Below are 21,724 nucleotides of genomic sequence, written 5' to 3' on the forward strand. Positions count from 1 at the left end.
GTAAAGAACATCCCTCCATGGCCTCTGCATCAGCTCCTGCTTTCTGACCTGCTTGAGTTCCAGTCCTGACTTCCTTGGTGATGAACAGCAGTATGGAAGTGTAAGCTGAATAAACCCTTTCCTCCTCAACTTGCTTCTTGGTCATGATGTTTGTGCAGGAATAGAAACCCTGACTAAGACACATTACAACAGAAAGGTATTAGCAAAATTCTTGTGAAGTCTGTTGGCTTTCTCCCAAGAAAACTGCAAAAGAAGTCCCAGTAATTTAGATTGCTACATATTGCTTGATTGTATAATACTTTAGTTATTTTTCAACCTTTTGCCTTTACATCCAAGAACACAAACAACAACAAACCCACCAAAATACTTAACAATTTATTGTGTTATGATTTTGGGCTAACCCTTGAGATAGACTAAAAAAATCAGGATTAAATATGTTTTGCTTCTTGATATATTTTGAAAAATTGTTATCAAGTTGCTTCTATTAAGTTGAGAGAGAGAGAGAGAGAGAGAGAGAGAGAGAGAGAGAGAGAGAGAGAGAGAGAGAGAGATCTGCCCTATATGGTTAAAATCAATACCTAGAACGTCAGAAACTAAATTGTAGAGAGACTATGAAATTGAATGCAACCATAGGAAATACCAAATGTAATCTCCTCAGACATTTTCTGGGATATGCCACACCCTGAAGTGAGGTAAGGATGGAAGAAAGTATTTGTAAATTTTTTTGTTGTTCAAAACAAGAAGAGGATATTTAAGAAGAAAATAATCCTGGAAATTCACAGATTCTACATTATACCCCTTTTGTTTCCTGGGACATAGATGCCTTATTGGAGGAATTGGAACGCAGCACCTTTCAGGACAGTGAGGAATATTCAAATCCAGTTTCTTGTCACCTGGATCAGCAATCCACAGAGGAGAACAAGATTCCCCAAACTCCAAAGACCTTGTCATCACAGGGTAGCACAAGTCCCTTGAAGGTAATATTTGATCTATTGTAGTGTTGTAGACAATCAAGTTTGACAGCATTTCTGAAAATTTTATTCCACACAAAATTATATTTATATTATATAAATTATAAATTATGTGTAATATATATTAAGGAGAAATATATATTCAAGAAAGAAACAATATCATTTCAATATTGATTTAAAGATAGTTGCTTTTGGAAAGAGGAGAATTGAGAAAATGACTGTAGTGCTTTGTGTAGATTTGGCTCCTATTCATGTGTTTGAATGTTTGGCCCAAAGGGAGTGAAACAAATAGGAGGTGTGTCTTTGTTAGAATAGGTGTGGCCTTGTTGGAGGAAATATATCACTGTAAGGGAGGGCTTTTAGGGCCTATGTTCAAGGTCCATCTAGTGCAGGAGAGAGAGACTCTTCCTGGCGGCCTTCAGATCAAGAACTCTCAGATCCTTCTCCAGCACCATCTCTGCCTGGATGCTGTCATGCTTCCTGCTGTGATGGTAATGGACTGAATCTCTGAAACTGTAGGCTAGCTCCAAGTAAGTATGTTGTCCTTTATAAGAGTTGCCTTGGTCATGGTATCTCTTCACAGCAATGAAAACCTTAACTAAGAAAATGACCATAAAGTAAGCCTTTGAAACTTTTTTTTCCTAGTAAGGGCATAATAGCAGAGTATTGCCTGGTACACGCTGACTACTTGATGTTACTTCCTGAACCAGAACCTGTTACCAGAAGTGCCACATTATAGTTTGACTAGAGTCACATACAGTAAGACCACGGGTCACCTGATAGTTTAGATAAGTCTTCTCTGGTGACTCTATACAGCTGTTACTTTGTTTGCCTTATTTTCTGTTAAATACATTCAGAAATTGTTTTCATCTAGACAGAGATGGTAAAACTCTTTGCAGCTACCACACACACACACACACACACACACACACACACACACACACACACAAACACTCACACACAACCAAAAAAACCAAAAAACAAAAACACCCTAAATCCACCAGAGATGATTTATTTGAAAGCCCAGAGATCTGTTGTGTTAATTTATGATTGTTAAAACTATCAAGTACATATTTGCTGAGATGTGTATTCTCTTCCTTTAGATAATTTTGCATAATGCTTAATTATGATTGAAGCTTGCTTAATGAGAATGCAATTATAAGACCTTGAGTGGATATCTTGTATTTATGAACTATGATGTTCTGGTTCACTTTTGGGTACTCTATACAATGAGTATCCCAGACCTGGAATTTGAGTGCAGAAATAGCTAGTTTCCACCATTTCCCCAGAATGCTTATTTGATTCTCTACTAGAGAGTGATGTGGTTTGAAATGATTCAACTATAGTCATAGCATCTTTTTATTTTATTTTATTTTTTAGATTTATTTATTTATTTCTATTTATTTTTATTATTTTCTTTATTTACATTTTAAATGTTATCATCCCCTTTCCTAGTTCCCCCTCTGAAAATCCCCTATCCCCTCCCCTCTCCATCTGCTCCCCAACCCACCCACTTCCATTCCTGGCCCTGGCATTCCCCTGTCTATACTGGGGCATAAAACCTTCACAGGACCTAGGGCTTCTCCTCCCACTGATGACCGACTAGGCCATTCTCTGCTACATATGCAGCTATAGACACAAGTTTCACCATGTGTTTTCTTTGATTGGTGGTTTAATCCCAAGGAGCTCTGGGGGTACTGGTTAGTTCATATTGTTGTTCCTCCTATGGGGCTGCAAACCCCTTCAGCTCCTTGGGTACTTTCTCTCGCTCCTTCATTGGGGATCTTAATGGATGACTGCATGGATACCTCCACTGCATTATCACACAGCAGCCTCATAGGCTTGAGATAAGACCAATCATCACATTATTTTACCCTGACTTTGACTTCTCACCTCATTTGCAGTAGAGGCCACAATGTTGGCACTGACTTTTGTGGATGACCACATCTTTGTTTACTTGCATGAGACCTGAGGTTTTGCTTCTTTTTTTGACATTCCATTGATTTCCTTTCATAGAACACTTTCAATTGTTTTTGAAGTTTTATTATTAATATTTTCTTTAATATATTAATTTGATTATGACTAACTCAAAAGGATCTTCTTGATCTAGTTCAGACAGAATATCAGTTGCAATACCTTTACATGATAGTATTCAGGGAGATAGCTCTGAAGTCTAAGAGTGAGAACATAAGCTAACTTCTCTGGTCTTAGGCATAGCAGAAGAAATCTGCTAGCCACTCTATATGCTGCCGTGCTGTGGTCCATGCGATGCATACCTGGAACATATGGGGTCAGAAAATCACACATATTATCATAGGGATTAGAGTTTAGTATTGTTATCACAAATACTATACTATGACTGTTATGAAAGAATTTTATTTGAATTTGTAAATTTCTAAGTGTTTTATTTTTTGCTAACACTTAGAAATCTTTATAATAATCTGTCAGTTGGCTTAAAGCAAAACGGAAACCAAATTTTCAGGTCTCGTGCTCAGCTGCAGGAAGTGTACTTGCAGATCTCTGTGAGATACACACGTACACTTCTAGCAAAGCACTCTTGTAAAACTTTCTTTCTTTCCTTCTTTTCTTTCTTTCTTTCTTTCTTTCTTTCTTTCTTTCTTTCTTTCTTTCTTTCTTTCTTTCTTTCTTTTTCTTTCTCTCTCTTCTTCCTTCCTTACTCTCTTTCTCTCTCTCTGCTCACTTTCAATGCCATATTTTCTTCTGCTTATATGCAAGGTGGAAAGAGTAGATTGTCCTTGAAAGTTATCAGAATATGCCTGTATTAGCTCACTGTCATCAGAGGTCTCAATTAGAAAATGAGAACATTCCAAGCGTTTTGATTTATTTTTTACCCAATGCACAGCATCAAAATAAAACCTCTGGAAGTTTATTTGTTTATTTTCTTGTTAAAAAATAAAACAAACAATATTACTAATATCAGTACAGTAAGTTGAAATAGTTTAACAATGAAGATAGTAAAATTTGATGGTAAGAATAAGAAAAGAGATTGTTAGTAACATCACAGTAAGCTGTTCTTACCAACTTAACCCCAATAGCAGTAATGTGTCTGAAGCAGGCTGTAAAGTGCACAGAATTCTGGACTTCATCTAAGCACACAGCAGCAGCATTTTGTCCCTCAAAACTAAAACTATCAAGACTGGCGAATATTTTGACTGTTACCCTCTGGCTTTTGAAAATGTCCAACCTCTGAAAACTAATTTACTAAAGGTTAGGTTGCAACATGTGCAAAACCAGCCGGAGATCTGTAATCAAATTATACAATCAATATAGATCGAAAAAGTGCTTCTTAGCAAAGCACAACTGAGCAGCTCTGAGTTTTCCTAGCAAAAACCAAAAGAGATCATGTAGCTAAATTGCTTAATTTGAAATCATGTTTCTGAAAAATCTTGACATTGACATATTCTGGCTTTATTTTATTGGATACATTTATAAACCAAAATGTAATGAAATTATAGAAGTCAGTGATTTTGCTCTTATCCATCCTTTACAAAATGTGTTAAAAAGAATCACAAATAGAGACAACTTCAAAGTTTGGGCTTATTAAAATATTAATGCAGAAAGATGCTGTGAGTGGAGGTGGATAGAGAAGACACGTGGGAATATTGTTTTAGACAAAGTAGAAGGGGGACAATAAATATGGAAGGACTGAGGAGTGAGCAGAATCCAAGAGAGGAAAGAGGATGGAAAGAAAACAAATAATGTATTTTATGTCATATGTGTCTTTGACGTATTCTGTAAATGATATAATAACAAAAAGACTTATGTGTGTGTGTGTGTGTGTGTGTGTGTGTGAACCCGAGGGAGAGGAGACGAGGAGGGTGATGGGAGGGGAGATGAAAGCAGAACACACTAATATACATGCAGGGAAAGGGCCTAGTGAAGCCCAGTGTTTTGTGCACTAAGAAATTAACCAAAAGAAGGCATTTTTCTAAATTTGTTTACACATTTTAATAAAGAAAACAAAATTAAGAATATGTTTCACAGAGCAGAATGTGCCCTGAATGTTCAGGCTCATCAGCATTAGGGATATCACTTTATTATTTAAAAAATTGTGCCCTAGAAAAAGTACAAGTTAGCTGGGCAGTGATGGCACGTGCTTTTAATCCCAGCACTTGGGAGGCAGAGGCAGGTGGATCTCTGAGTTCAAGGCCAGCCTAGCCTGGTCTACAGAGTGAGTTCCAGACAGCCAGAGCTATACAGAGAAACTCTGTCTTGGGGGGGAGGGGAAGCACAAGTTAAAGCTAACAACTTCAAATGTACTAACTATAAAATGTAGCTTTGGATAATATTACAAACTAAAAAGTGACAGGACTCAGCTTCTTCCAGCCTTCCGCTAATTCAACCACAGGGGTTCCTGACTTCTGCCCATTAGTTGGGTTTAAGTATCTTTGTTTGTCTCAGTCAGCTGCTTGTTGGGCCTCTTGGAGGACACCCAAGCTGAGGAGGAGGGTGACACCATAGGAAGACAAGCAGTCTCAACTAACCCAGATCCCTGAGATCTCTCAGACACTAAGCCACCAACCAGGCTGCATATGTGAACTGGTACAAGACCCCTGACTCATATATAGCAGAGGATTGCCTGGTCTGGCCTCAGTGGGAGAAGAGGCACCTAATGCTCAAGAGACTTGAGGCCCCAGGAAGTAGGGAGGCCTGGTGTGTGTGTGTGTGTGGTGACATCCTTTTTGGAGATGGGGGAGGAAGAATGGGATGAGGAACTATGGGAGGGTGGACCAGGAGTGAGATAAGGACTGGACTGTAAAAAAAAATAAAAGCAATAAAAAAGTGACAACTATATATATTTTAAAACATAAAGATTTTAAAGAAAAATTCCCAAATCAAAATATTAGAGACAGCAATGACCAAGTTTCCAATTAAGGTAAGTGTCTTATGGTTTCTATTCCTGCACAAACATCATAACCAAGAAGCAAGTTGGGGAGGAAAGGGTTTATTCGGCTTACACTTCCACATTGCTGTTCATCACTGGAAGAAGTCAGGACTGGAACTCAAGCAGGTCAGGGAGCAGGAGCTGATGCAGAGGCAATGGAGGGATGTTCTTTACTGGCTTGCTTCCCCTGGCTTGCTCAGCTTGCTTTCTTATAAAACCCAAGACTACCAGCCCAGAGATGGTACCACCCACAAGGGGCCCTCCCCCCTTGATCACTAATTGAGAAAATGCCCCACAGCTGGATCTCATGGAGGCTTCAGCTACATAGCAACTTTGGTGCTAGCCTGGGTTACATGAGGCTCTGCCTCAGAAAAATTTAAAACATAAGGCAAAGAGATTTTGATCACAATTATTGTTGTTGCTGTTACAATTATTTTGAGACAGTTGTCAAGGCTGGCCTCAAACTTGCAATCTTCTTGCCTCAGTTTATCAAATGTTGGGGCTAAAACATAAGAACATGAGCCCTCACACCCTGTTCTTGATTGAAATTATTTGATAGGTCCCCTAATACAATAGAACCAAGTTGTTGATTAGTAATATGTACTTCATTAGGGAATTATTGTACATTGTGGTACATATATTTGTAATCTCAATTCTAGTGACAGACCAGAACCTGAGTGCTTGAGTTCCAGACTAGATTACACCGAGTCAGATTCTCTCTCTCACTCTGTCTCTCTCTGTCTCTCACTGCCTCTCTCTCTCTCAAAATTAAAAATTTAGAGATCCAACCACAGGAATTAATTCTAGAATCCTCCTTTCCTCTTACAAGTGTCTCAGTTTGAGCTGTATGATGCACCTGCAGATCTAGCCCCTCTCCCTACCTCGATGCACAGGCCTCTCTGGCCTCCCTGGCCTCCCTGGCCTCCCTGCTTCCCAGCTGTCATTCCCTTTCAGACCTTGTACAGGGGCCACATTTCCCTGATACCCATTTGCCTTCCTTACCTCATGCAAGTCATTGTTCAAGTGTCTTCTACTCAGTACATTTTTCCACATCAATGCATTTATAGCAGCTACTATCTTCATACTTATTATTATTACTTTATACTCCCTTATTATACTTTTATACTTCTTATTTTATACTCCCTGACTCACTTTTAAATCTGCTTCTTGTCAATAGAATGTAAGCTCTAGAATATTCAATTTTTGTTTTATTATTTTAGGTTTTAAGTAATGTAGGCTGACTTTGAGCTCTTTGTGTAGGAGTGGATGAGATTGAATCCTTATCCTGCATCCAGTTCCCAAGTGTTGGTGTTACAGGAGTATACTACCACACCAAGTTTATGTGGAGTTAGAATTAGAACCCAGTACCTCTTGGATGTTAGGCAGGCATGCCACTTTGTTTCCCAGAGTATTTGGCTTTGGTGTGATTGTCTTATTTTCTGGTTTGGGTACAACATCCTATGCCCTGGAACATAATAGTCACTCAGTAAGTTTGTGTTGAATGAATAAATAGATGAATTGCTGTCCAGCCACATCTTTGGTTGACACATTATTACTTTTCATAAGCCAAGATTGTGATTTAGCCATCTTTTAGGCACCATTGTGTTTAAAGTGATTTTCTCTGAGTCACTGTGTTATTTTATGCTTCCTATCTGAGTATGACACATCTCATTATATCTTTATTTTTAAGGCAGGAAGGGTAGTAACCATTCAAGTGCCAAATTCTCTGCTTAGAATTTGCCTTTTCTCTGTATAATAAAAGGTAATTCTACCTTTGGAAACGTTTAAGCAATATGCTAGTTACTTCATTTATTATTATTATTATTATTATTATTATTATTATTATTATTATTATTATTACTAGCTTTGAGACAAGATCTCACTATGCTGCCCAAACTAACTTCATGCTAATGCATCTTTTTTTCTCATCCTCCCAAGAAGTCTAGACTACAAGCGTACACCAAAATGTCATTCTGGTTATCCCCTTTGGCAGTTATAAGCCGCCCTCATTCTCCATGTTGATAATTTACAACATTCTAACACAAATGCCACTCTTTATTCTTTTCTGTCACTTGCTCCTTAGGTGCAGCTCGTGTATACAACCAATATCCAGGAGCCCAATGTCTACAGGTATGCTTTGGTTTCTAATAAATAATTTCACAATTAAAAGTTATCAGGTAACTTCTTATTAATAATTGACAATTTGGTTTGTAAAGATTATTATTGGATTTCATCCATAGTATGCCTCTTCCCAGAGCCTTTGAGTGGAGGCAGAACCCTTCTACACTGACTTGGCAGCCTCTCAAGGTACCTCGCTTCCAGACAGGTGTCCAGGCTGGGGGTTGGGGGTATCTCTGCATTTTTTTTAACCACCTCAAAAGGATAAAAGTTTCAGAATTAGCATAGAGTTTTGGCACTTCAATTCTGGATGTCATGCAACAGAACTCAAAGGTGAAAACACACCTGAAGAAACTTAAGCAAGGGTACAACAATGTTAGTACAAGGACTAAGGCTATATGAAGACAGCAAGGGTCCATCACAGACACCTGAATACCTAATTCTACTTTCCAGGTCTGCTCAAAGGTTATGTAGGTGGTGGAAAGAACATTTAGTAAATGTTACACATGGAATAGATTCACTTGCTAAGTCATTTCTTCAAACCAAAGCAGAATTAGTAATCTAAAACAAACCAGAAACAGAAAGGCCACCTCCTTTTTGTTTTCCTCTTTAATCATAACACACACACACACACACACACACACACACACACACACACACACGAAACTAGAACCTTTTGTTAAGGATTTGTGCTTGTCACAGGGTGCTCCACTGCACTATCTGATCTCAGGATCGTAGTACATAGAGCATACACGGGCAGCTAAGTCAGGCAAAGGACTTGAAGTATGGGAAGTAATTTTAATACATTCCACTTGAGGTCACTTCCTTCTGTGGTGGGAGTGAAGCTAGTTTACTTATATACACATTACTTATTTATTCCAGCTCCAGGAAGTGGTAGGTGAACATATCTCCATTGTCTTCACCCTTCTGTCCTAGCTAAAAAAAAGCAAACACAAACAACAAAAGGGGTAACTTACTTAAAAGGTTCTCAGCAAATGTATAATTTATTAAGATGTCAATAGATATACATACAAATACTCAAATATGTAACATGAAAACCAGTCCAAGCATTAGTTATTTTCCAGTATGTCCAGGACTGTGATCAGTTATTTAATCATGACACTATTTTATGGTCATCTTCTCCTACAGCACTGGGTAACTGGCCTCTGTCCCTTTTCGTATTCTGTGTTCCTGTCATTTAGGGCCAGGCCATTTTTTGCAAAGGCCTTCCATTTAACTTGCTTTTCTAGATACTTGCTTTCCTCAAGCTTATAGCTTATTCTATATATAGATCCTATGCTAACAAACCACTCCCAACACACATACACACACACACACATGCACGCACGCACATGCACACGCACACACATGCATGCACGCACACATGCACGCTTGTGTGCAGCAACCTTTCAGAGCTGGCCTGACTGCAAGCATAAACCACAGACTGTTCATCAGTCCTGCAGTTTAGAACATCCCCCTTCCCTAACATGTATAGGAGACTCGCTCTGCCATAGGAACCTGAACACTCCTTTGAGTCCCCCATCACACTGCCATCTGTCTGTTTATGTATGGCATTACTAATTCTTTTAGTAAATCCCTTATCCAAATAGCAGTATATCTAAGGATCTCTCCTGAATGCTAACTCCTAACCTCTCATGTTCTAGTGGTTGGATTTTCCAAGTTCTAGGACAGTTGGCTGTCATGGGCTTTGACCAGCAAGAAGTGCTGGAGAGACCAGCAGATATAGAGTAGGAAAATGCAGGGTATGTGCCTTGCCTTGGTGCTTGACTTTCCAGTCTTTATCAGCAGTTGTATCTCTGTCAATTGGAGCATGACAACCTGCTATTGTTCTAGGACACTGAACCAGAGGCATGGGCTCTCATGATGTTGGCATGCATTCTGTCCTTTAGTACAGATGACTTGCTGCTGGGGCTTTCGGGTGACCCCCATGACTTCTGTTTTGCTTCTTAGTTCTCTTACCATCTGTTCAATGAATTTTTTATGATAGTATTTCCATTTTTTAACTCAAACTTGCTTATATCTTCTGGGCTGCAATACTTTGGTACATTTCTATTACCAAGCTATACCTACAATGGAGATGTGTGTGAGAGAATAATATAAAACCCTCCCATAACTATGTGTGGAGTGTTATAAATTTCCTAGGTGATTGTGATTCTGAGCCATAAATACTAGCATGCCCAGCTAGAACACTAAACTCAGAAGCTGGATTCCCATATTTGTTCCACCATATACTCTGGTTTGCATAAATGGGATGTCCATTGCTCCCAATATCCCTTGAGAGTGTGCTAAGTGGCAGCTGGGACTGTAGCACTGGGATGTTTCTAACCACTGTCCATCAATAGCAATATGGCAATAGTTTATAAATATACCTGAGCAAAAGTAGCACTTTTGGTAATAATGGGAGGAACAGTTCACAAAATATAACACAATTAAACAGAGGAAAACTGAGCATGATGAAGCTCCTTACTTGGAAAGTATACATTCTGTACATTCTTTCAAATAACATGTGTTGTGCTTTGTATTAGTAAAATTTCCAAATCATAAAGTAGCTTGTAGCTCATAATGTAGCACAGTGCTTTTGCTTTCTTTAAACAGCTAGGCACAGATCAGAGGTCTCTAATTTGAGGTTTCTTTTAAGAATATTTCCTGTATGGGCTCTAATTTGCAGCCATCAGCTCTTCAAATTCTTATTTCCTATTTAAAATAAAATATTGCTGAGTCAGCTGATGTTAGAGAATCTTGACAATAGTCTTCCTCCTTTTACATGTTATACATGGGCTATAGTTTGAAAGTGTGGGCACTTTTTTGAGCATGGACAAGTTTTCTACAACTGTAAGGTGAGGAGGCTTTATGAATGAGCAGGCTTAGATAAAAAAGCTACATTTGGAGCTGGGGAGATAGTACTTGCTTAAGTGCTTGCTATGGAAGGGGAATGTTTTTAATTAATCATTTTATTCATTTACATTTCAAATTATATCCCCCTTCTAAGTTACCCCTCCACAGACTACCCATCCCGTCCTCCCTCCCCCCTCCCCTTTGCCCTCTATAAGGGTGCTCCTCTACCCACTCACCTCCTCAGAGCTCTAGCATCCTCCTTTACTGGGGCATCAAGCCTCCATAGGACTAAAGGCCTCCCCTCCCATTGATGTCAGATAAGGCCGTCCTTTGCTATATATGTATCTAGAGCCATGGATCCCTCCACGTATATTAGTCCCTGGGAACTCTGGGTGGTCCAGTTAGCTGATATTGTTCTTCCTAGGGGGTTGCAATCCCCTTCAACTCCTTTAGTTATTCCCCTAGCTCTTCCACTGGGGTCCTTGGGCTCAGTCCAATGGCTGGATGTATCTACATTTGTATTGGTCAGGTGCTGGTAGAACCTCTTAGGGAACAGCCATACCAGGCTCTTGTTAGCAAGCACTTGTTGGTGTCAGCAATAGTGTGGGGGTTTAGTGCCTGCAGATGGGATAGATCCCTGGGTTGGGCGGTCTCTGGTTGGCCTATCTCTGGTTGGCCTTTCCTTCAGTCTCTGTTCCATTTTTGTTCCTGTCATTTCTTTGGACAGGAACATTTCTGGATTAAAATTTTTGAGATGGCCCCATCCCTCAACTGGTATGGGGGAGGGCATGCCTATCTATTGGAAGTGGTCTCTATAGGTTGTTTCCCTTTGTTGTATTTTTAGGCTAAAGTCATCCCTGTTGGGTCCTGGGAGCCTCTTGCTTCCCTGGAGTCTGGGACTTTCTAGTGGCTGCCCCACAGTTCCCCATCCCCCAGTGCTACATGTTTCTATTCTATTTCCTGACCCTGTGTACTTGTCTCCTGTTCCTTCCAATACATGATCCTAACCCCCTTTTTTCATCTCCCTTCCCTCTCCCTCCCAGACCCCTCCCTCCCTCTACTTCCTCTGATTGTTTTGTTCCCCCTTCTATGTATGACTGAAGCATTTATATTTTGGTCTTCCTTGTTCTTAAACTCCATATGGTTGTGAGTTGTATATTTTCATATGTCAATGGGAAACATGACTCTTACCTTAAAGGAGATCAGAGATTGTTTATTAACCAAATATGAGTAGCCATGGCCTATGAGCATAGATTTAGGCTACCAAAAATTCCATGCTATAAGGTGGGAAAACATTAATGAAGTCTTTATAAGTGACAAAACAAGAAAAATAATAAATTAGGGAATGTTCAAACACATTAATAGAAACATTAAGGATGTGGATTGAAACCTCTGCTCTAGGCCTCATTGCTGATCTAATAGGATTCTTAGTTTTATGGTTGATGAAAACTAAGATTTTGTTAAGTTAAAACATTTCATAAAATTTTTATCTGTCACAGGATGTTATATGTGTAAGAAATGACTGTTTATGGTCCTAAATATAGCCTAAGACAAATTGCTATTAGCTTCTGGACCTGCAACATCCCACCCGCACCACAATCATTGAAGTTCAAGTTAATTAATCAACCTTACCGATTAGGCTGAACGCATAATTTCCTTTTGGGAACTTTCATTCTCATATCTGTAATAATAAACATTTAAATTTATCTTTCCTAAACCTGTTAACAATGTAGCTCATGTTTCTGTTGGTTTGCTTTTATAATATATAGAAGTTTTACAAATACTTTGAATGATTTAACTATAGTAATTTTATGAAATAGACTTTATTAATAGATTTTTTTGTTTCACTTCAAAGTTTTTAAACAAACTTTTTTATTTTTAAATTAATTTTTATGTGTATAGATATTTTGCACGAATTTATGTATGTGTAGCATCTCATGGAAATCAGAACAAGTTGTTTGATCCCTTGGAACTGGGGTTACAGAGAGTTGTAAGCTGCCACGTAGGTTCTGAGTCCAAACCTAGGTCCTCTGCTAGGACAGTAAGTGGCCTTAACCACAGAGATATCTCTCTAGCCTTATCTCTTTAGTTTTATTTCCTTGTTTAAAACACGCTCACGTCTCTAAGTTGTTAAAAGTTACTCATTTTCTTATAATATTTTAATTTTTAAAATATTTATATATTCAAATCCACTCAATTGTTTATGTATTTGATGTGTTGAGGGCTGTAAAATTGTTCTAGACAAATTGTTATAAAGTCCATTAAATATAATTCTGACACTTTTTTTTTTTTTTTTTTTTTTTTTGGAGACAGGGTTTCTCTGTGTAGCTCTGGCTGTCCTGGAACTCACTCTGTAGACCAGGCTGGCCTCGAACTCAGAAATCCACCTGCCTCTGCCTCCCAAGTGCTGGGATTAAAGGCATGTGCCACCACCACCACGGCTTAATTCTGACACTTTAAAATGCCTCATGAAATATACTGGATCTTTACAGATGTAGGGGTCTGCTTCTGAATTTTCTAGTCTACTCTTTTGACCTGTTTATTTATTCTGTTACCATTACGCACATTTAATTATTTTCACTTGTCAGTGTTGCATAATAACTGATTACTCCTAATTATTTTTATTTTATAAAATGTTACCTCTATTGGGACAAACTTTTCCTTCCAAAATTTTTTTTTGTTTTTGTTATTTTTGAGATAGTGTCTGTATATCTATGGCTGATCTGGAACTCATAGCAACCTGCCTGCTTCTGTCTTGAAGTTGTAAGGATAACAAAAGTGTTTCCACATGCTTAGCCTTTTAAACCTTAAAAGTTTTCTCTTGGGTGTTCTAGCCCATAAATTTAATGTAATCTTATTGATAGCTCAAGTAATTCTTCTGGAATTTGTATGGAATTTTATTGAATTTAAAGGGGGAAAGTGACACATAGTATACATCTCTATTTAATGTGGACCTCCTCTTTGATTTATTATTAATAAATAATAAATTTATTAATAATGGTAATGGCTCACAACCATCTGTAATGGTTGATGCCCTCTTCTGGTGACTCTGAAGACAGCAACAGTGTACTTACATAAAATAAAATAAATAATTCTAAAAAAAAAAAAAAGAAAGAAATACAGAGCGAATGCACAATCAATGCTTACAATATACTATTCAATATATTATATTAATATATTAATATAATACAATATATTAATGCTTACAATATATATTATCAATGCTTACAATATATTATTCAGCATACATATAGGTAATGAATGCTTACTTTAGTGACAATTCATTTTGATAAAAGTATCTCTTACACACAAAAGACTATAACTTCTGCTGGACTTGACAGTTAAAAATAGACTTCAAGGTCACATAAAACTGCTTTCCAGCTGTATATTCAGGCTACTTGTTTAATTAGCTTTTAAGAGAACAATGTCACAACCAACCTCACTTGCCTTGGCTTTCTCAAATCAACTTCCTGACCCAACAGTAATGCATCCACGTTTGTTATGATAATCATTTGCTGAAAACATAACAAAAAAGTTAAACAAAACATATGGATATTGTTGGATAGTATTGGTTTGTGCTTATTATCTGGGTCATTTGAGGTCAGTTTGAGTTATGACTTCATCCTTGTAAACCTCTATTGCAGATTTCTGTACAGCATTTCCCATTCTTTCCTCACACACAGTGCTTTCTGTGATATTTAAGAAATACACAGTAGGGCTGACGAGCTGGCTCAGTGGGTGAGAGCACTGGCTTCTATTCCAGAGGTTCTGAGTTCAATTCCCAGCAACCACAGGGTAGCTCACAACCATTTGTAATGGTTGATGCCCTCTTCTGGTGGCTCTGAAGACAGCAACAGTGTACTTACATACATAAAATAAATAATTTTTAAAAAGAAAGAAAGAAAGAAAGAAAGAAAGAAAGAAAGAAAGAAAGAAAGAAAGAAAAAGTACACAGCGAATGCACTTTGTTAAGAATGATGGAAGACATGAGGAGAGCAAAGTAGAGAATTCAAACCTAGGCTCTCTCCTGGTTAAATGACACCAATGGGAAATGCTTTATTGATTTCTGTCCGTAATGCAACACTGATGAATTATTGGTGACTCCGAGGTTATTGTTAATGTGCTTAAGGTGATGTAATGAACCAAATATGCACATTTTCACATTTAGTAGTAATCTCAAATATGTACAATTTTATTACCTATAAACCCCAACTTGTACATTTTTAGATCTCTAAACACATATCTACTACTTTGGGTCCTCTGGCATACAGTTCAGTTCCTTCCCCATTTCTTGCTCCTAGAAACCATTGTTTTGTTTTATATTTCTATGTATTTAATCTTTTTTACATTCCACATATAAGCATGTATGTACAATCATGCAATATTTTATCTTTATTTAATTTTATGCAATGTCCTTTAGGCTCATCTATGTTGAGTCAAAAATCATGATCTGCTTCTTCTCTAAGGCCAAATTATATTTCAGTGTTTATGTCATCCATTATAGTTTAACTGTCCTAATTAATTTACTCCTCCACAGATAATTTGGTTATTTACATATCTTGGCTATGTAAATAACATTGTGAGAAACATAGGGTCACATACTTCTTTACTATGTGCCAGTTTCATTTCCTTCACAGCAGAGAGGGACTGCTGGGTCATATGACAGTTCTATTCTTCATTTCTTTGGAAGCCTTCATATTGTTTCTCATGGTGACTACACCAACCTGCATGCCACTGGAAGTTTACTGTGGTTTCAGTTCTCCTTACTTTTGCCAGCATTTGCCTCAGGCTGTATTGGGTATGAAGGACTATCTCATAGTAACATTGCTTTTCATTTTCCCGATGAATAATGAGTTTGAGAACCTTTTGAATACCTGATGACTGTTAGTCATCTTTAGAACAATTCAGGTTTCTTGGTTATCTTTAAAACTCTCTTGGTTATGACTTATAATTTTAAATTTCTCTATTAAAATACATGCTATGGCTTTACAGCTCTGTTCTGAAGTTTCTTATACTCTATTAATTGTAGCCATGTCCAATGCTTTTCTTTATACACTTGAAAAGAAATAGGTTATATATGTATGCATGCATGTATTCATGTGTGTATGCATGCATATATTTATTTATTTAGGGGACCAAAATGAAACAGATATACAATACAGAGAGGCCTTATTTAAAAATTTAGAGTAATAGCTATACTTAAAATATTTCCTGTGTCTGCTTTTTAGATTCATATCAAATAGATTAATATGTAAAATTGCATCCTCTGGTATGTTATATGTGACTTAATATTTATTTGATTTTTTGCTTTTTCTTATTCTATCTGTAGTGAGGTCCAAGAGCCAAAGGAATCAGCACCACCTCCCAAAACCTCAGCAGCTGCTCAGTTGGATGAACTCATGGCCCACCTGAGTGAAATGCAGGCCAAGGTGGGTACTGCCTGAATTAAGAAGTCTCTGAGTTCCAGAGAGGCACCAAGTTAGCTTGCTAATGGTCAGTCTTCATCCCCTGCTTGGGAATTTTAAGGTGGTGTCCATTTTCTTTGACTATATTTAATTCAGTGGAGAAACTCATTTGTGCATGAGAGATAACATGGTACAATGTCACAGGCCTTGATCTGGAGGATCTCGAGTTGTTCTTGGTACAGTCATAGAACTCTGCAGTATTTATAGAATAAAAGGATGGTGATTTTCCAATGAGTGGACTAAAGCCGAGAGATTTTGAGAGGTTAAGCAGAGTTTATCAGAAGAGTTGTGTCAGGAGTTAGAATGGACACTTGAAGAATAGATGAGGCCTAGATACATATTGATAAGAGTTGGAAAATCCCAAGGGCAAAGATTGCACCTAAGACATGATCATGCAGAAGGGTTGTTAAAGACACATGCCTGAACAGGACAAAGAGATCAATGGGCAGGCTGCGATGGAGCAAGGGAGGCCAAGGTATGAAGGATAAGTTCTGAACCTATACCGAGATAAAATCTGCTCTTTGTTCTTGTCTTTAGAGTGAAAATGGCAAGCTCATGCATCCTGGCAGTAAGCAGAAACCAGATAAGGAGCCTTAAGCATTTATCAAGGAAGTAGATCTAGAATTCCTAATACAGAGATCTAACCATTTTAAATCTCATTGGAAGTTAGGATGCATATCCATGAAATCAGTATGCAATGTTTAAAGGAGACTTAAAATGTGTGTGATAGAGGGGAGTAAGGACAAGACATGAAACTCAAGATCCTGCTCAGCGCCCTAGCACAGTAACAACACATAGTTGTTGGAGGGAAGGATGAATGAATGTTACAGACGAGGCTCTCTGATGGCTAATACTCTACAGTTAGCTAACATCTACGCTAAAGTTGAGTGCATTGACACTTTGTACTGCATACTTAACAATGCTAGAACAACAATCATTAGGAAATTTATGCTTTGTTTTCTCGTTGATTTAAATCTTGGTATATTGAAAATTTAACGTACAATGTATGTTTTAAAAATAATCCACATATATTGTATAAAACCCAAAAGTACAAAAATACAGTAAAACCAGTTCCATGTCATGTCTTAGATTGTCCCATTGTGCCCCCTGCTGGTCGTCAGAATGTACTGCAGCTTACATATGTATCCAGAAGTATTTTAGAATATGCAAGCAAAAAGATGTAGATGTGAAGAATACATTTTTATGTTTGTCTTGAGGATTTTCTTTTTATTAGATATTTTATTTATTTACATCTCAAAATGTTATCTCCTTTCCTATTTTTCTGTCCAAAATTCCCTATCACCCTCCCCTGTTCCCCAACCCGCCCACTCCTGATTCCTGGTCCTGGCATTCCCCTACACTGGGGCATAGAACCTTCACAAAACCAAAGGCCTGTCCTCCCATTAATGACTGACTAGGCCATCCTCTGCTACATATGCAGTTAGAAACACAAGTCCCACTATGTGATTTCTTTGATTGGTAGTTTTTGGTCCCAGGGAGCTCTGGCAGTACTGCTTAGTTCATATTGTTGTTCCTCCTATGGGACTGCAAATGCCTTCAGCTCCTTGGGTACTTTCTCTAGCTCCTTCATTGGGGACCCTGTGCTCCGTTCAATGGATGACTTTGAGCATCCACTTCTGTATTTGCCAGGCACTGGCAGAGCCTCTCAGGAGACAGCTATATCAGGTTCTTGTCAGCAAAATCTTGTTGGCATCTGCCATAGTGTCTGGGTTTGGTGGTTGTTTATGGGATGGATCCCCAGGTAGGGCAATCTCTGGATGGTCATCCCTTCAGTCTTTGCTCCGAACTTTGTAACTCCTTCCATGAGTATTTTGTTCCCCCTTCTAAGAAGGATCGTAGTATCCACACTTTGGTCTTCCTTTTTCTTGAGTTTCATGTGTTTTGCAAATTGTATCTTGGGTATTCTGAGCTTCTGGGCTAATACTCACTTATCAGTGAGTGCATATCATTGTGCTCTTTTGTGGTTGAGTTACCTCACTCAAGATAATATCCTCCAGATCCATCCATTTGTCTAAGAACTTCATAAATTCATTGTTTTTAATAGCTGAGTAGTACTCCATTGTGTAAATATACCACATTTTCTGTATTCATTCCTCTGTTGAAGGACATCTGGGTTCTTTCCAGCTTCTGGCTATTATAAATAAGGCTGCTATGAACATAGTGGAGCATGTGTCCTTATTACAAGTTGGAACATCTTCTGGGTATATGCTCAGGAGAGGTATTGCTGGATCCTCAGGTAGTACTATGTCCAGTTTTCTGAGGAACTGCCAAACTGATTTCCAGAGTGGTTGTACCAGCTTGCAATCCCACCAGCAATGGAGGAGTGTTCCTCTTTCTCCACATCCTCGCTAGCTTCTGCTGTTCCCTGAGTTTTTGATCTGTGAAGAATATTTTTACTTAGTTATTTTTCATGTGTAAAATTAGTAACTATTTTGGTATCTCTAGATATTAACCCTGTGAATAGATACCCTACAAACACTAAACTCTATTATATAAAACAGAGGAAAGAATTTTGTTTAAGGATCAATATTTTTGAGGGAAATAATCATTTGCATGGTAAAATAATATGAGGCTATTCCAGACAGTGGAGACTGAATGACCAGAGGCCTGCAGGCAGATATTGTCCAAACTGTTCAGGAGAATGTTGGGAGCCTGACCACTTCAACGATAAGGCTTTTAATTGTGAAATAGAAAATGCAATTGGGAAGACAAAGTGAGGGTAGTTGGGTGTGAAGCTTTGAATGTCTATTTGATGGATGTTAAAAAATTGATGGGGAGGCAGTGGAGAGACAGTGTATCTATCTGATAAGATAATCATTAAGTAGATAGATGATAGCAGCAGCCCATGATGAAAAGGACATGAAATGTTGAAGGGAGAACGTGGTGTGTGTGTGTGTGTGTGTGTGTGTGTGTGTGTGTGTGTGTGTGTGTGTGTTAAACTGGCTTGAATGATTTATACTAATTGGTTTGTTTCTGTGTTAGAATAAATTCAATCCATAGGTTGTCTCACTACCCTCTCTCTTAACTGGCCTTAAATACCACAGAAATAATTACCAAGTATTCCTCCACATCCACTTTCCTCAGTCTCAGATTAACTGCATGCCAGTCACATTCATAACCTTGTTAAATGAGTCAAACTTTTTCTGTAAAGGACCTAGATAATCTTCACCTTCCTCCATTTTTTCCTTTTCTTCTGTGTGTTCAGTCCTAGTCCTTCTGCTCTGGCTCTGTTCATCTTGTAACTTTTCTTTTAATATGCAAATTGTTTTATCATTTGGGCCTTTTCTCTCTTTTGAGTGACAATCTCACTAATGCCAGTATTTCTGGATTCTTGAGTATGTATGCTCAAGTATGCTCTAGTATGCTTCCTCAGAGGTAACTGTCCTAAGACAACTGGTACTCATCACACTACATTCGAGCACATCAATCTCATAACCTACAGCTTTTCTTTATCTGACGTGCAGCACGTTTATTACCTGCCATTCATAGATGAAAATTCCATGAGATTAGAAACTCAGTATTTTTATATATTGCTTTATAGTAAGTTCTTAGAATGCTGAGTGGAACAAATTAGGTGTTTGGCAATAAATAATTAAATAAAAGGAAGAAATAGCTAGTTTTTACCTGGGCCACTGTAAGAGCCACAAAGACTAATCTTCATACACTCAATTTTTTGGCAGCCAAAAGATTTACAAAGAAATGACAAATCAGATATCATTTTTTGCCAAGGAATTTGAAATGAAGTAGAAATAAAAGTGTTTTTATTCATGTTCATGTTGGGTGTCTCCAGCACCTTGAAGGAAGATTAGGGGAAGACAAGACTGGAAGTGAACTGATAGGTTGTATAGCAGATGTCAAAAAGAAAGGTGAACACGGGGTGATTTCTCTTTGTGGTTTTTTCCTTGTCCCAGGTTTCAGTGAAAGCAGACACCAGCAGGAAACCCTTGCCAGATCAGCAGGATCACAAGGCGTCTCTGGACTCGATGCTGGGGGACTTGGAACAAGAACTCCAAGATCTTGGGATTGCCACAGTCCCCAAGGGCTACTGTGCTTCCTGTCAGAAGCCAATTGCTGGGAAGGTGGGGTGATCTTGGATGTCAGACCAATAGCATCTGTGTTTGTGGGTGTCCAAGGATGGCTCTTTCTACTTATAAGATGTTGGAGTACTTGTTACCAGTCACTGACTGCTTACAGTAATATGAACTGAGTGTTTCATAAATATTCCTGCTTTTAATACTTGAATCAACCTGTTAAGGAAGTTTTATTAGAGTACCATTTGCAAAAGCAAGGAAGTCAAGAGCTCAGTGACATTGACTGGCAAGACCAAGGTCTAGTAAGTAAGAAGCAAAGGGAAAATTTGAGTCCAGAACAGTCTAGCTTCTGCGTTTCAATTCCTAATCATTTTTGTTCACTGCCACTACTGAGATTACCATATGTGCCTTTCTTCAGACATTCTTGGATTTAAATTTACTCCATGCAATTTCAGCTAAATGTAACTTTAAATTAGAGATACTGGGACTTACTCTGAATCATTATCACCAACACCATGATACAGGGCTTTCTGATCTGACTCCAGAAGGATGAAAAACAAGGAGTTCAGATCTGAGGAGTAGTATCCGCTTGGCTTCTTGATCAGTCTGGTTATTATATCCCTTTTAATACCCTTTAAGCATGGTCTTGGATGGTCTTAGTGCAACCTAGGTCTGAGCCTTGTAATTGTATGACCCAGGAGGTGTTGTCTATATGAAATGCAGCATGCAGAGTGCCCTCTAGAGGTGCATCCTGCTGCACTGCCATGATGCTTTATGTTGTTCCTAGGTGATCCATGCTCTGGGGCAATCCTGGCACCCAGAGCACTTTGTCTGCACTCACTGCAAGGAGGAGCTTGGCTCCAGTCCCTTCTTTGAGCGGAGTGGCCTGGCCTACTGCTCAAAAGACTACCACCACCTGTTCTCTCCACGCTGTGCCTACTGTGCTGCTCCCATCACAGATGTAAGTGAAGCCCCACCCTGACAGCTTCTATGCAGTGTCTGACCATGTATGAAGAGCCCTGGGTATGCTTTACAACTCCGAAGCTGCCTAATACCTCTCTGCATTCCTTATTTTCAGAAAGTGCTGACAGCAATGAACAAGACATGGCACCCAGAGCACTTCTTCTGCTCTCACTGTGGAGAGGTATTTGGTGCAGAAGGTAGGAGAGGGCTACAGCCAATTGCAAGAAAGGGAGATGGGAAGGTCTACAGTACTGTTCCTTGGGGACTGCTGTCTGCTGAGTTTTGGTTTTCAGTACTGTCACTTACAAGTCCATTTCACACCTAGATGCCATCTCTGTACCTTTCCCCAACATTACTAAGTTTTATTTATATTGATTTTTTTTAAATTAAAGA

At 38.5% G+C, this 21,724-nt stretch overlaps 1 protein-coding gene across 2 annotated transcripts in view; it reads left to right on the forward strand.

Annotated features, from left to right (window-relative positions):
- The window catches only part of Lpxn (leupaxin), a 33,416-nt gene that overhangs the window by 5,284 nt on the left and 6,408 nt on the right, over positions 1-21,724 (forward strand). Inside the window, exons 1-7 of one of the 2 annotated variants that reach the window (XM_029540439.1) lie at positions 69-100; positions 820-977; positions 7,961-8,007; positions 16,181-16,280; positions 20,249-20,416; positions 21,156-21,329; positions 21,447-21,528. In XM_029540439.1, coding sequence (XP_029396299.1) covers positions 16,251-16,280; positions 20,249-20,416; positions 21,156-21,329; positions 21,447-21,528 — 454 coding nt within the window. In that variant the 5' untranslated portion in view covers positions 69-100; positions 820-977; positions 7,961-8,007; positions 16,181-16,250. Of the gene's footprint in view, positions 1-68; positions 101-819; positions 978-7,960; positions 8,008-16,180; positions 16,281-20,248; positions 20,417-21,155; positions 21,330-21,446; positions 21,529-21,724 lie in introns of those variants that run through there. The other variant, XM_021208073.2, reaches the window with a different exon arrangement.

Source organism: Mus pahari, chromosome 1 (genome assembly GCF_900095145.1).
Source record: "Mus pahari chromosome 1, PAHARI_EIJ_v1.1, whole genome shotgun sequence".
Lineage (NCBI taxonomy): Eukaryota > Metazoa > Chordata > Mammalia > Rodentia > Muridae > Mus > Mus pahari.